The sequence below is a fragment of the Nothobranchius furzeri genome, chromosome 5 (genome assembly GCF_043380555.1).
Source record: "Nothobranchius furzeri strain GRZ-AD chromosome 5, NfurGRZ-RIMD1, whole genome shotgun sequence".
NCBI classification, from domain to species: Eukaryota; Metazoa; Chordata; class Actinopteri; order Cyprinodontiformes; family Nothobranchiidae; genus Nothobranchius; species Nothobranchius furzeri.
In genome coordinates, this window is record NC_091745.1 from 17,625,346 (window position 1) to 17,642,223 (window position 16,878).

Here is a 16,878-nt window from a genome sequence, read left to right on the forward strand (position 1 = left end):
AAAAATAGCTTTTTAATTGTGGTTGAAATGAATAACAATGGGTCAAAACATCTGTCAGCAGATTCTGGTTGAGTCACAGAAATCATTTGGCTGCAGTGACTTGCCTCAAAGTGTTCAACAAAGAATTAGGTTATGGATCAAATATTTCTGTTGAACCACAGTTTAAAAGTAATGAAATGATTTTCTTTATGTTTAGTTACCATTACTTTTGTCAACCTAAACATATTTCGGTGATTATTTAATAAATTAATAAATTCTGTGTATTTATGAAACTAAATAAGTAATTTAGTCATTATATTAGAAATTTTCATGTAGTAGTTTTCCCTCTGTTGTACTCGTTACATGTTTTTTATTAATCCAGAGAGCATCAGCTTCTCTGTTATCAAATCATTTCTATGATAGTTATCCCAGGTTGTGTGGCTTCTCCTCATGAAACCTACATAACATTATTTTGTTATCATTCGTTATGTTGGTAGCACAACTTTACTGACACATTTAAATAAGATGCACAAACCTGAATGAACAAAGCTGGTGTTTTCATTCTTTTGTGGAAAATTGAGTTAAAATGAATTCCTAACAAGTAGCCACTGTCTGGCTGTCAGCTTGTTCTTTATCGATCAAGTTAAGTCATATTTTTAATAGATTTGCAGTGGTCTCTAGTAAGAATGAATGCCTTGTAAGTTGTACTCCAGGGGAAAAAAAGCTCTGCTGCACCTGTTTGAGGACATAGGGGTCAGCTGGAGGACAGCTTCAGACGGCAGAATTTGGACTTCAATTTCCTGATATTTGGATATCTCACCTAGGGCTGAACGATTAATTGCATATGCAATTAAATTGAGATGTGACAAAAGGAGATTTGACTGGCAGCGAGTGGTTAGCACAATGCTAATATACATTGAAAAACCGATAGGGATGCTAACGCTAATATCGCCAAATAGATTCTTACAAATTATGAATTAGGAACGTGCCAAATGATTACATTTAGAGTCTAATAACAAGTAAAAACTGCCATTAATCAAATAAGTACAGACAGATATTTTAGTAAAGCTAGAAAACTGTACTTCAACTCCACTGAGTTTTGGCTAGCAGCTGGGAACGTAACTGAACTACGGAAGCTCTGCATGGACAAGACGTCACTCTAAACACAAAAGACTTCAATAAATGGGACACACATCTTTCCTGCAAATAAATTTTCACAGGTGATGCTAATACCCATTCTCCTTCAAGGGATGCGCTCCTGGCTGCAAAGCATTGCACCTTCAAATTCAAGATGTTGTCTTTACTTGTGAGTGCTCATGTATGTGTAGACAAGTAAACTTGTTGATGTATGTAGATACATAAACTTGATAAACTTGTTTATATTCAGTACAAGTTACATAGATTTTTTTTCTTCTGTTAGTTGAAAAATGAAAAAAGCCCCTTGAGAAAATAATTGTGAATTAAATCGCAATTTGCAATATTGAAGAAAAAAAATCGTAATTAGATTTTTTTCAAAAATCGTTCAGCCCTAATCTCACCACACATTGGCTAACAGCAACACAACTCTACCACTGACTTAATTTGCTCTGCATTGTTGATGTTTAACCTCCACAAATAACACAAGCCTGAAGGAGTTGGTGGAGGTGCTACTGCTAATGGTTAGCTTCTACTAACCGAGTTTTTCTCTGCTGTTTCCTGGACGCTAAACCAACAACAGCCTCCCCCGTTGTGAGTCAAGATGGGTGACTCCATGAATGTTAAGCGACAGTGTGACATAGATCTGTCAAGCTTTTTTGAACCAAGCATTTTACCTTCTATTTTCCATAGAAACTAATGCAAGAAATAGACTATTTTCACATTCAGTCTGCATGTTTAACTCAGAGTGACTGATAATTTTCAAAAATAAGCAATAGTAGTTTCTCAGTGAACCTGTTCTTCAAGTATTGCTGACAAAATTTGGAGGTGTGTTTACAATGAGAATCTTCAATAATAGTCGATAATAGTCAAGCTCCATGCACATTTGAGCTCCCTAATTGGTACACATTTTGCTGGAGAAAAACAGGATTAACCAGAATCTGGTGGGATGCAGATTAGTTTAAGACACTTTTGCAAAGATGAGAATAAATGCAGAGTCACAAGGAGTCTGTTCGATCTGCTTTAACGGGTGTGTCTGTCTCTTGCATGAATAAGCTTTATGGGGGACAATAGCTTTGGGAGGACACGGCAGCACATTGAACGATAAAGCAACTGACCTGAGAGATATGATCACGCCTCAAATGAACACCAGGCAACCCAGATGCCAATTACAACGGCTGAGTGAAGTACCATCCAAAATCTTTGAAGATCTGAACAGTGTTGGGAGTAACGTGGTACAAAAGTAATTAATTACTGTAATGCATTGCTTTTTGCTGTAATGTGGTAATGTAAGGCATTACAGGGAAAGAAAATGGTAATATTTACTCGGTACAATTGTCAGTAACGCAGTAATTACAATGCATTTTAAAACCCAGAATCAAGATGTGGGTTTCCTAAAAATTCAAATTGCGGGAAGCCTGAAAAAAGATCCAGTGTCCACTTATATGACGTCGTTTATGGACTTAGCTTTGCGGGCGTTCTATGAGCAGAGAGGACGCAGCGGTGATGGCTCAAATACTCGTCCTGCGCGCGGCCGCTGTTATATTCACTAAATCGCTCCACCAAAACAAAGTCATTCGTTTGCGATCGTTTATATCAGCCCATATTCTCTGGTACTTCATGTACTTTTCAGCTGAGTTCATAATCTGTGCCCCGGTGATTTCAACTCATTGTTGCTGGAGCGCAGGGCATATGAAGCTTTTTTATTTTTTTGCGTTGGGTAGATCCCTTTGGCTGATTAGTTAGAAAGTAGGAAATCTAGTTTACAGTTTTTCGGAAGACGGAGAAAACATGCAGCATGCAGGAAGGTTAAAGAGAGAAAGAGCAGGAAATTATTCAAATAAAATCAAGAAAACAAAACAGTGACCAGTGAAAAGCAATAGTATATAAGCCTTTAATATTTATACATGTGATAGAATCAGATCACCCCAGAAGACGGTCCCACATCCAGGGCCGTATCAAGGCATTTGGGGACCAAGGCAAATATAGGCTTGGAGCCTCCACCACCTCACTCCCTGCTCAGTTAATATAAGATGGCAGCGTGCTGAGAGTACAGATTGTTGTTGCTTTTATTTAATAAACAATCATTTTAAAGCACTGTTATTATATCTGACTGTTTTTAACAGCAATCCTAGCTCAGACACCAGATCACCTTCCACATATACTGTATGTCATGAACTCACTGAGCGTCGCATGACCAGATTCATTACTGAATTTGTATCGATGAAAGTAACAAAGTAATGCAAAAGTAGTGTAATGCCTTACATTTTAAAATCGGTAATATTGTAATGTAATGAATTACTTTAAAATGAGGGTAACAAGTAATAAATAATGCATTACAGTTTGGAAGTAACTTGCCCAACTCTGGATCTGAATGCAGCATTGGGACCACCATCACTTCAGTAGCAGTGATCCTTGAGATGCTTGGCTCTGAGAGCAAGAGCAACCATGAGAAACAATACCCACCAGGGAAATGGAGGTTTGGAGGCCAAAATGAGGGCAGTACAGAGAGAGTACAATGAGAAAACTGTACTCAAGATACCCATACATTAAGTACTGGAAAATTGCCAAACAAAGGCTCCAGGCCTTGGTCAGCCACCTAAAGAGGTACAAAATCTTGACCTAACCAGCTTAAGTATACTCCCAGCGGCAGGGAAAATATAGCAGATCAGACCCACCAAGACTGAACAGTACTGGAAGGGCATATGGGAAAATGAGGCATCACACAACAGTGATGCACAGTGGCTAGTCTCCATGAGTAGGACCCAGTATCCATCACTGTGGAAGACATTCAAAAATATCACCCTGAATGGCTAACTGAAGGGCACACGATCTTGATCCTGAAGAACCCATCCAGTTATCGGCCAGTAATCTGTCTCTCTACCATATGGAAGCTCATGTCAGGAATTATAGCAGGCCCGGTCCCCTCTGTTGTTATGCATAGGTCTGAACCCCCTCAGTCAATCAACAAGACTAACCATGGACTCAAGAATGGAACCTCAATCAGCCACCTCCTCTACATGGATGACATACAGCTGTACGCCAAGAATGAGCGAGACATCGACTCACTGATCCACACCCCCAGGATCTACAGCCCTGATATCGGAATGTCATTTGGTCTTGATAAGTGTGGTCGGCTGGTGACAAAGAAAGGGAAGGTAGTCCACACAGAAGGGGTCTCACTCCCAGAAGGAACAATAGCAGACTTTGAGAACAGCTACAACTACCTTAGTATCCCACAAGAAAATGACAAACTCGATGAAGCCATAAGAAAAGGAGCCAGAGCTAAATACCTACAAAGAGTAAGCCAAGTCCTAAGAAGTCAGCTCAATGGCAAGAACAAGACCTGGGCAATTAACAGCTATGCCCTGCCAGTAATCAGGTATCCTGCAAGAATAATAAGCTGACCAAAGGAAGAAATACAAGCCACGGATGTTAAGACAAGGAACGTCCTAACCAGGGTTCCAACCCAAATCCAGCACCCTGAGACTGTACACTAGTCATAAGGAAGGAGGCCGAGGACTGGTGAGTGTGAGAGCCACTGTCAAGGATGAAACATCCAAGATCCATAAGTACATCAAGGACAAGGCCCCAACATTTGACATGCTCAGTGACTGTCTCAGACAATGGTGAACAGAGGGGGGGGATGCTGAAAATTATATTGTTGGAGGACCAACACCTACATGGGATGTACCACGGACAGATAACTGAAGTGGCCGATATCAAGAAATCCTACCAATCACTAGAAAGAGCTGGTCTGAAGGACAGCACTGAAGCACTCCTCATGGCTGCACAGGAACAGGCCCTGAACACCAGAGCAACAGAGGCCAAGATCTACCACACCAGACACGACCCAAGGTTTAGGCTATGCAAAGAGGCCCCTGAGACAGTCCACCACATACCTGCAGGGTGTAACATGCTGGCAGGGAAAGCATACATGGAAAACCAAAGTGGGTAACACCCCTAAGATGGAAGAAAACGAGCAAGCCAAGATCCTGTGGGACTTCCAGATACAAACAGGTGATGGCGAACCAACCGGACATTGTGGTGGTGGACAAACAACAGAGGACAGCTGTTGTGGTTGATGTGGCGATACCAAATGATGTAAGATCAGGAAAAAGGATCACGAGAAACTAGAGAAGTACCAGGACCTCAAAGAAGAACTTGAGAAGGTCTGGAGAGTGAAGACATCGGTGGTGCCCGTGGTCATCGGCGCACTCGGGGCAGTAACCCCCAAACTGGAGGAGTGGCTAAAGCAGATCCCAGGAAAAACATCAGATGTCTCAGTCCAGAAAAGTGCAGTTCTAGGAACAGCTAAGACACTGCACAGAACCCTCAAGCTCCCAGGCCTCTGGTAGAAGACCTGAGCTTGAAAGGATGAGACCACCTGTGGAGGGTGAGATGGGATTTAAAAAAAATATATAAATACTTAGTTGCCATTTTTCTGATCTAGTTCATTTGTATTCTTTCATGCGGCCCCAAGATGAGCACATTCCTTACTTAAGAGATGAGACTGCTGGTTTAACAGGTATCCTCCTGATATATTTATCGTCTGTTCTTTACTCTGATCAAGGGGCGGCGTTAGGCCCGGCTACTTGGGCTCAAGCCCCGAATGTTTTATGAAAAGCCCCAGATCTAAAACGTGGAAGTAACATGCAGTACCAAAGTCCAACAGAGAGGGGGCAGCTGTCAGTAGTTTGTTTACAGCCTGCCTGAGCCTCTACCACAGAAGAAGAAGCTCTTCAGCAGCCGGCTTCTTCTACAGTCTCTGCCTGAAACGCATGAGTGAAGATGGACATAAGGACGTGAACCCCAGCTTTGATGACACTGGTGTTGACTCAGGTTTGTGAGTCTTATTTGAAAATATTTGTTGTGCTGCTGGTTTGCCTAAAGTTAGCTTACTATCAGGTAAAGTTGATGGAGAAAGAAAGGGAATATTTACTATCGTCTCACACTAAACACTAACAGGAACAATACTCTGCCCTGAATATGCTTAATATGTAGCTTCAGATTAAAAATTATGTGGTACAAGACATATATATATGATGTTGACTAGTGCGTGTCAAATGTGTGTGTGTGCACGTGCGTGTGTGTTTGTTAAGCCCCAGATCTTCTTCAGTCCTAAATCCACCCCTGCTCTGATCCATAGTAAATGCTAAAGTTGGTTTACAGGTTTTTACACAGTCTGCACACATGAGGAAGGTCTGTGTGAACTCAAATAAAAAGCCCGTTTGAGCCGAGCCGCTCATATTTTTATTATTACTGGTGCAAACCAGAGCAGAACATTTTCTGGGTCCCTTTTTTGGCACATCAGTGGAAATCTAAAGGTGCTTCTGTGTAAACCACTTCCCTTCTAATACATCCACAACAATCATTTCAACCTTCAAAATAAGAGTTTTTTTTACATGTGATAACACAAATGTGTGAAATTAACTTTTCCTTTGTTTCATGAAGTATGTTCTAAATTCATCAGAGTTTCAGTTGATATTCTAAAGATTTACCGGAGGGTTTTACCTCCCTGTTAACATTTTATAAAAGACAAAAAACAATTTCAGAACTGATTCCATGAACGTTGTAACAGTGAAGGAGGATCTAGTATTAATATACTGATGACAAATTTACCACCAGCCTTTAGAAACAAAGGCACACATTTTCTCCAGAAAACAAATCACCAAATATCAGTGTCTGAATTATTAGTCGCTGACTAACAAACAAAAAAATATAGATTTCTAAATAAATTACTTGTGCAGCTGATAAACACACCATCTGTCTTTCACACACCAGATTTAAGAACTAATTCAGAGGAAGCAGGTGAATTTCCAGCATGTTTCACTTCAAGTTTGAACGATTCTTATGGCACAGATATAAAACCCAACGCTCACACAGAGCTGAGCCAGTCGGCACTGAGGGAAGAAACCAAACTCAGACTGATTAAAAGTTCTGGGAGAGAGCATGAATATTTTACCTGTGTTGGTGTTATGGGTAACCCTTAATACAAATATCTGGTTTCACCCTTTATTTAAAGCAAAACAGTTCAAACAAGAGCGAAAAAGTCCAACAGATGATAAAATAACTGACCGACCTGGTGGTGACAGTGCTAATGTTGGGCTATTTTTATTGTAATGATAACTTAGAATGTAATGGAAGAATGGATCTGCATTTTATTTTTTATCATCTGTGTATGCAAAGCTTCAAAGCTAAGAATTAAAATAAGATGTCAACATGTAGAGATGTCTATTTCTTAATTTTTCTGTGACAACCAGACAAGTTTTCATTTCTGTGTCAGGTTCTGTTTTTTTAATCGGGCCTGTATAGCCGACACCTCAAACTGATTGAGGGCTGGTCCTTGAGGGCCACTACCAGCACGTTGTCTGTTTCTCTACACACACACCTGGTTTTAATCAATGGGTGATTAAAAGACTTCAGAAGAACGTAGGAAGAGGTAATTCAGTCGTTGAATCAAGTGTGTTGGAGCAGAGAACACCTAAAGCAAGCATTACAGTGGCCCTCCAGGACCCAAGTTAGGCCCTGTCCACACGTAGCCGGGGATCTGCCAAAACGTAGATACTTTTCTACGTTTTGTCCTGTCATCCACACGAAAACAGAGTTTTTTTTCACACGAAAACGGATCTTTTTAAAAACTCCGGCCAAAGTGAAGATCTGCGTTTTCTCCGTTTTGGGTGTCTGCGTGTGGACAGACAAAACCGGAGTTTTAAGGTCTGCAACGTCACTTTCCGCGACAAAAAATGCTGACATCACGTGTGCGACCTGTGTTTACACTAGCCAACAGCATGGAAGCCCTCAGAGCTGCGCTCGCTTTATCAATTGTCCAAGCGCTTTTTGCTTGTTTGTTTTTGCAAGCGGAATTACTGCTCCTTGCGGAAGACCACAGATGAAGGATGAGGTTAACAACGGAGAAGTACTGCCGCCTACAGGTCTGGCGTGTCCTTAACAACGTATTTATCCGGGTACGTGTGGACAGAGTTTATTTTTAAACGAGGTGGTGTGGATGCAAGTTTTTGGAGGGGCGGATATTCGTTTTTAAAAAAACCCGGCTACGTGTGGACTAGGCCTTAAACAGCCATGCAGTATAGCTCCGGTTAACTGCAGTAGGTTAGGGTGAGATATCTGGAAATTAAGCGTATGCTGGTACTTCTTTCACTACTCTCTCCCAGAGAAATATTTTTTGAACACCTAGAGCAAATAATTGTGACCTTATTGCAAACCTAACACATCAGGGGGTCAAATGAGTCATTTAAAGAGCAAGTCACTCCAAATCAACATTTTTTTGCTGATAAACTATATAAATGAGTGTCTGATCGTGCTGCAGCCACGTGTAGTCAGTAATTCGGCATTTTAGTTCATCTTAGTTAAAATTTAAATATTCTCCCTAAAACTGTCAGTGATGCACCATCGTCAGGTAAAAACTCAGCACTGCATTTGAATTTAAATCTGCCATTGCTATTGGCTAAGAGATAGACTATGATGTTAGATGGTACATTATGATGTCACAATATCGTGAGTGTGTGTATTTGTCGGCGGTACCCTCCACCCTCTCGGTCTGCTAGGCAACAGCATTTGATACATTTTTCAAACAGGAAGTGGGAGTTGAGTAAGAATCTGGTAGGGGGTGACTTGCTCTTTAAAGCTGGATCTCCCTCAGCATGAGCCTGACTCTGTATGAGAACATCTGAGGTTTATAGATTTGTTTTATTTTCTGAAACAAAACTCGTTTTATGTTTCCCTGGAACAAATGGAAAAAAACTGCAGCAAGAATAAATAAATAAATATCAGACATGAACGCGTCTAATATGACTTCTTATGTTTTTATGACAAGGGAGTTAAAAAGTCAAATTTTGAGTTTTCAGGTTTAAAAATGATTTCCTATCTGTGTCTCTGCCACAACTTAAAAATAAGCAAAATAAAATTGTTACTTTAGATTTTTTCATTTTCAATTTGATCAAGTTTCTTAGCAGAGATGTTTTGTAACGAAACTTTTCTGAAATGGGCCTCAGAGTGGGTTTCCAGCCTTATCCAGGGTGAGCGTGTAAAATGTCTCCTGAACTTCAGAGACACGAGGTATAAAGTTCTTTATCTCACGTTTGATCGCTCAGGACACTGGTTGTCCCAAACTAGAGGGGGACCAGACTGGAGCCAGGAGAAAACCTTCCTCAGTTCTGTTTCCTCCCATCATTCTCCTCTTCAACTCCTACAATCTTTATATAAATAAAAATCAGACACAAATGTGCCCTCCTTCGTTTGTTTCCTCTTCTGTCTGACTGCTACCTGATCCGTCCGTTCTCTCTGGGTGTGCTCAGTTCAGATTTGGGGTCGGGGCTAGCTGAACTCCATGAAGTGAGGTGGCAGCGCTTCATGATGGGGCAGGCGCTTGGGCCCATGGAGCAGATGTCTGAGGCAGCCCAGTGGCCTTCCAGGAGCCCATCAAGCCAGTGGTGCAACAGCGCCCCCGTCAGGCCAGAGTTGGCCTCTGCCTCCTCCACAGCACTGAGGCTCACAGGCAGCCTTAAGACTGGGTTCAGACCATGGAAGCTCTGCTCCATATAGGAGTTCCTGGCTGGACCTCCGTGAAGCCGTAGCGCTTCCTCTGGAATAAGGACAACGAGGGAAGACAAGGTTCATTTTTACAGTGTGGAACAGAATCAGATTTTTCTCGACCTAAAGATCAACAGCCAGAAGTAGAAGTAGGAATCTTTATGCGCCTCATGGCTGAATAATGATTCATTGAGCTTGATTTTTTAAACAATCATCTATGGATATTGATTCATCTGCTACCCCTCTCACACCTCTTCTCTCTGTGCAACTAGGTGAACAAACAAATTGAGTGACCCCCCCCCCCCCCAAAAAAACCTTTGCTTTCAATAACTTCATAATTAAAATGTTTCTGGCATAAAAAAAACAGAAATCAGCTCTCATATAAACATGCTTGTATAAAATAATGCAGGACTGGATCGGGCCGTACGGACAGGACTGCACGGTTCAAAGCAGGTCGCCCGTCACATCTCATCGCCTCCATGTCGCCTATGTTCATTCATCATGTTGCATTAGTCATGTGGTGTTCTCTGTGCACCAGCACACCGCCTGCTGAGGTTAAACAAATCAGTGTGGAGGAGCAGGAGGCTGAACCCAACAGAGGTGACCCAGTGTGCATGAGAAAGCGGCAGAATACTGACACTATAAATAAATGGTCACACAGTGTTGACAGCTGTGACAGCGGGGCCTCTGTGTGTAACTCGAGTATTAACTTGGCCCTGCAGTGTCTGAGACGTTTGCAGAGTTCAGACTAAAACTTTGTGTCCAAATTTTGCATTAAATAGCTAACGATTTAAAGATGGTGTAAGTAAACACCACTTTTCCTCTGAGGGGAAGCGTGGATTCTTACCTGACAAAGTGATGGCCAAATTAATACAGAAAAACAAAAGGCCAACTAAACTGAAATAACCCTTACCACAGAACAAGAGTCTCTGAAACCTCAATAAATTTACAAAGATCCCACTCAGTGACTTCATTCTAAAAACCAAAACAAGTTGTATAAAGTGATTTTACCTTCAGAAAACCTTAATTACAAAAGGTCAAAAGGTCAGAACAGAACATTTCCCCCCAAAACAACTGGAATAGCCACTCTCACCTTTCTGAATGGGTTGCTGCTGGTGGAACTCCAGAGGAGCAACAACAAAGCTGGTCTGGCCCAGCAGGTTCCAGTGATGCAGGACCCTCAGGGTCCAGATGCCCGGTCGCAGTGGGGAAGTGAGAGGCGGCCTGTAGTGGGTGACCTCGGCAGACGCGTCCACCAGGATGTCGTAGGTGGCGGCGATGACGTTAGTGGGGTCAATCCACACCACTGTGGCTGTCAGGTTGCTCTGGCTTCGGCTCCAGCGCTGCACGGCCACTGGCTCGTCCTCAGGTCCAAGCAGACCCCCCCAGTTTCTGAAGAGGCGCTCCTTTGGATCCCAGTCTGATCCAACCTGGAAAAGTTCCAAGAAAAGCCTGAATCTCTCGAGGACAATGTGTGAAGCTCAGATATGTGAGGTGATGGAAATTGTCTTGGCTCTAAGCAGCATCTGACTGAAGCATGTTCATGCTTTTAGTTGCCTATTCAAAACCTTCTGCTTTTGTGTTAAAGTGAGTTATTTGCCACAGGTTTAGGGTCAGCTTTGGGGAAAAACCTCAAAAACCATAGAAGCACTCACAGTACCTCACCCCACACAGTACGTTCTAATGCCAAGATACCCTACTGTCTTTTAAATCGGTCTTGATCTGTATCTCCAAGCTTTTTCAACACTGGACAGAAAACGAGCAACAAAGCAGCCAAAGTGTCAAAAAACAAAAGTGCAGAGAATAATAGACCAAGACCATGTTGGTATGTGTGAGTCTGACCTGGATGTGCTGCAGCCTGTTGTTGGTGTTGGGTAAGTTCGCCAAGGTGAAGTGATCTTTAGGTGTCACCCAGGTCTCCAGGCTCTCCAGCTGAGCAGATGCTTGGTTAGTGGCCACAAGATGCACCAGGTAGCCCAGGAACTGGTCCGACAGGAAGTAAAGGTGCACAGACACTGGATGACTCATGGCTACGTACCTAAAAGACAAAGTGTTCATCATATCTCCAGTAACATGAACCAGCCCTGAACCGGTTGAGGTCAGGTCACACATCATGCTTCAAAGGGAAGAGAGGCAACGACGTTTAATAGCTTCTTTGTGAACTGCTGGACGTTACCCCTGCTGGCCTGTGGATATAACGCAGTCTTCAGCACCTTCTTGGTTTTTCTTGCAGATCAGATAGTCCTAGATTTGTTTTATTCACTTTTTACAAAAGTCTTTGCAAATCTCCTCCTTGCGTCACTCCCAAAATAACCACAGTTCTGTTTGGAGCCATTTGTTAATTAAAAGCTAGGGGAGCTGGGTGTATATTTAAATCGCTGTATCAAGAATTATTTCCATGGATACTGGACTTAGAGAAAACACAGAAAAGACCCTAAACTCTGGAACAGAACGGCATCCTCATATCTCTTTTTTGAGTTAATTTTATGTCTGTTCTCACTGGACTGTGACGCCATGTCGAGCTGGTTTTACTCCTTTTGATATTTGTTCATTTCTGCTGCAATTTTGCTTATTTTCAACCCTTTCCTCTGTGGCACTCCTATATCTATTTTTATTGTTTATATCTTGATTTATAGAGCACTTTGTTTTAAGTGTTTTTTAATAAGCTATACAAATAGACTGAATTAGAATGAATTGATGAGACAGCTGTTGGTTAATTGGAAACAATGCAAGCAACCTGTGTAAAATTTGGAAAGGATAAAAGAGAATTTAGGGACATAAATATGAATCTGACTGGCTGTAAGGGCATTTATCTCTAAGAAACCTGTGTTAGTCTGCTACTGTCAGTGAGCTGCATGAGGATTGGCCACCGTGCTTCCTAAAAGGATTTTGTTCTGCTGTAATTTGCATTAGACATGATGGTCACCAGAGCCGAAAAATGTTTAGATCATTAAAATCCTAAAAAGTTTTCTACTTTATACAACGTTCGTACTGAACCCACAAAGTCTGAACCTGTGGACAAACATATGAGGAAAACAAACTGAAAGTTGTGATTTAGACAGAGAGAGGCTTTAAGATGCTGGACATGTTAAAAAGAACAGACTGGTCATTTTAACCTGCTCCTCCTCACCACACACACACACACACACACACACACACACGCACGCATGTCCCATAATTTTGCCTCCACCCTTCCTAACCACCAATCCCCACCCACACTCCAGCAACAAGAACCCCCTTGTAGCCTTTGGAGGTCTCCACCCACCCACCCACACGCACGAATGCACGCACGCACACACACGCACACACACACACACACACACACACACGCACGCACGCACGCACGCACACACACACACACACACACACACACACACACACACACACACACACACACACACACGCACACACACAGCTGGAACACCTCAGCCCAGCAGAAACTGAAGGCTGATTGTACCTCAGGACAGACGGGCCTTATCTTCTTATTTCATTTGGACTGAATGGACTTCACCGGTGGTGAATTTTGTGGAAACACACATTTCATCAGACTCTCCTCCCTTTTCCCTTCAGACGCTGACTAAACGATGTCTCTGTAACATTTTCAACAGGTTGCGTAACCTGGACACGCACATTAAAAAGTCCCTAGCAAGAAGTTATGTGTTGAATGCTAAATGTGTTTTTTTGCTACAGTCATAAAAAATGCTTAAGATGATAAATGAAACAGTCCTTCTAAAGAATTATTTTTAAAAGACTGTTCAGAACTTTTTTGTATTCATACATAAAAACAAAACAATGTTCCAGTCCGGATTTTGTCTAGTAATGCTAAATGAGAATTTAGATCTGACGTCCAACGTTTTGAAATCAACCATCCCTAATATGATCTAAAAGCAATGGACAACTGGTGGCTGTCTAACCCCTTGTGGACTTTTGTTGCAAAACGCCCAAACACCAACTTCCACATGAAGTATTAAGATTAGTACCTTCACCATAAACCATAAACACACATCTGCTGCTCTCTGTTGGAGGATGTACAGGTGGCAAGGGCCAATTTTATTTAAAGCTGGTATGGCAAATGTACAAAACAACAGAACTTCCTCCCTCCCGTCAGCTATCATCCCTACGCCTGGTCTGCTGGAACCAGAGCCCGCATTGCCAGAGGAAACAAGAGAGCACTAAACACCAGTCGCCGTCTTCTAGGTCCAAACATCTTTTGACTGCAAATGGTGATTATCTTTTTGGGACTTTGGTAGTGTGTCCTAAAGTTGAAGTGGTAGCAGCCGGCTGTTTCTCCTTCTGATATTATTGGGTGGAGATTCTCTCACACCAGTGGTGTTCTTTTGCTAAATACGTGAGTGTGTGATGAGTGGAGGATCCAGGAAGTGCGGCGGTTCAGTGAGATGGTCTAATAGTTGCTTTCTTATTGTTATTGGTGGAGGTTTTTAGACAAATTCAAACCACTTCATTATTTTTCTGTTTTTTTTTATCTCCACAATGTATTTATGATTACACTATGCTAGAACGTTGTTAGGAGGAATGAAAAAATGTTTTAGCCTAGCTTGTTTTCTAGATGTGCTTTTGTAGCTTTAAATAGTTGTAATTTTGGTTAGGCATAATACATATCAAAATTAAACAGATTAATGTCTAATTATCATTAGCCAATTTATAATTCAGCTTTTAAAAACTAGATTTTTTTGTTTTAATTTTATATTTCAGACTTTCACCCATCCATCCATTGTCTGAACCCGCTTTGTCCATGTAGGGTCGCGGGGGTGCTGGTGCCTATCTCCAGCGGTCAATGGGCAATCAGGCGGGGTACACCCTGGACAGAGAGCCAGTCCATCGCAGGGCAACACAGAGACACACAGGACAAACAATCATGCACACACACACACACACACACACACACACACACACACACACACACACACACACACACACACACACACACACACCTAAGGACAATTTAGACAGAGCAGTCAACCTAACAGTCATGTTTTTGGACTGTGGGAGGAAGCCGGAGTACCTTGAGAGAACCCACGCATGCACAGGGAGAACATGCAAACTCCATGCAGAAAGATCCCAGGCTGGGAAGAGAACCCAGGACCTTCTTGCTGCAAGGCAACAGCTCTAACCACTGCACCACTGCACAGCCTTATATTTCATACTTTAAAGATTTAACACTAGAAAGGCCATGGCAGTCATTCTGACCGTTTTGCAAGTTGAATGTTTACTTACTTTATCAAATAAAAACATACAAACTTTTCCTCAAACAGTGTAAATTTTTGTTTAAAATGGATCTCATGTTTATTGTCCAAGAGACAAATGAAATATGATCATTTATAACTATTTTGGCCAGAGGCAGTCATTTTGACTGCCAGAGAGTTTCTCACTGTTTTCCCAGGGCAGGATACAAACAAAATGTCAAGACAGGGAATTTTACAGTAAAAGAGGATATTTGAAATCTAATCAGTTTTTCTCATCCTTGTAATTTTTTCACTTTGTCTTTTATGACTAAAATTTAAAGAAAGAGAGAAAATGGCACAGAGCCGAGGCGTAAAAGAAACATTAGCATAACAGAAACATTACCATAACAATGGAATTGATTGATAACATGGACAATTAATTTTGAAACTGTTGATCTGGGTGTTTATAAGTTTTTGTTTTGGGGTTGAAAAAACATTGTTTAGCCAATTAAACAAAAAAATATCCAAAATTATAAACTTAAAAAGTGAAATAGTTGAGTTTTAAATGCAGCAGTGACTGTTCAAGGCTTTCTAGTAGTGGTAGCATGGTGACCTTTCTAGTGGTTAACACAACCTGGCAGCACCTGTAAATGGGATGTTATGGCTTGACTTTTTAAATACGGAAGAAGATGTTTGATCTAATATTTAAAATTCTGAAGGTTCAGACCAGGTGCTAACATGTCCTGAATGGTCTGATCGCAAGAAGACAGCTCTAAATCCAGGAGTGCATGCACAGAGTGACTAAATATGTACATTAAATCACACAGATCACATTCAGAGATGAACTGAGAAACATTCACCAAGAGACACATCAGAGTGATGGCATGTTTAGAGACCGAGATAATACTTTTTTTTGTTTTCCTGAAACGATCTTACCTGCAGCTGTTATCGTTAGGATGTCCCTGCAGTGAGGCGGCGGCGCGGGACAGTCCCATACGAGCAAAAGCATGATAGTGACTAAGTGTTGAATCCGACAGGGTGGAAAGTCTATCCGTCTCTTGCTCGAAGATGTTCTCCCAGTAGGCTTGAAGCCCTGGAGTGCCAGGAGGATACTCTCCAAACAGGAAGGCATCCAGCTGGCTGATGATCTCCTGATTGACGCTGGCCTCAAACTTCCGGGCAAAGAAGGTGGGCCTGGAGGCCTGCTGTTGTCCGAAGAGAGAGCAGGATTAGATTCCTCTAATGTTCAACTAAAAACCACTCTGGAAAAATATCACTGTCTCAAAGAAATAAAGGAAGAAAATTAGGACTTCAAGATTTCTAACATGCTAACAGTGAAAAGCCAAAATAGTTCATATTTTGTTTCATTAGCTTACTTTTTCTGTTAATATTCAACAATTCAACAGTTTTTAGGGTTAGAATGAGTACTCTGACTTCACTTGACCTTTAAATAATGCGTGTGTGTTCCTGTACATCCCGTACATGTGTGTTCCTGTACATCCCGTACGTGTGTGTTTCTGACCATGAATATTCAGTTGCCTCTTGCTGCCGAACCCTGACATTATAATAATCACAACCCTCGAAACCTCGGCGGCTGCCAGCTACAAAGATCTAAAAATACATGCCGCCTCTCGCCAACAGCTGTTCCAGGATCAGCTCTTCTTACATGAATCAGCTGCAGCTCTACCACACACACTGACCTCAGATCTGTCGTTACAAGGAGGAGAGCACCACCACTGCTAATTTGTGAATGTGGAGTTATTCTGGGTCCCTGGCGGCCCCTGAGAGGGAACGATGTCAAGCTTCAGGAAGCTGCTGCATGAATATCACATTTCATAAAAGTAGCCAAAAGTGAAAATAAAGACTGATGTGAAGTTTAAAAGAGATCAGCTTTGTTTCATGTGGGTTTTAGAAAATGTCATCTTCAGCAAATCATTTCAGGAATCTGTAAGGTCTCAAGCTACAGCGTGTTTCTTTTAGGGAATTGTTCTGTTTGATTAAGTCAGTCTGTTGAAACATGGATGAAGTC

General features: G+C 41.8%; 1 protein-coding gene across 1 annotated transcript in view; it reads right to left on the bottom strand.

Moving 5' to 3' along the window:
* Positions 1-9,166: 9,166 nt before the first annotated feature.
* Positions 9,167-16,878, bottom strand: part of LOC107396390 (xylosyltransferase 1) — a 45,154-nt gene continuing 37,442 nt past the window's right edge. The window contains exons 8-11 of the mRNA XM_054734550.2: positions 15,786-16,054; positions 11,509-11,704; positions 10,760-11,096; positions 9,167-9,718 (exon numbers count right to left, since the gene is read on the bottom strand). Of these exons, the coding sequence (XP_054590525.2) occupies positions 9,396-9,718; positions 10,760-11,096; positions 11,509-11,704; positions 15,786-16,054 (1,125 nt within the window). The 3' untranslated portion in view covers positions 9,167-9,395. The remainder of the gene's footprint in view (positions 9,719-10,759; positions 11,097-11,508; positions 11,705-15,785; positions 16,055-16,878) is intronic.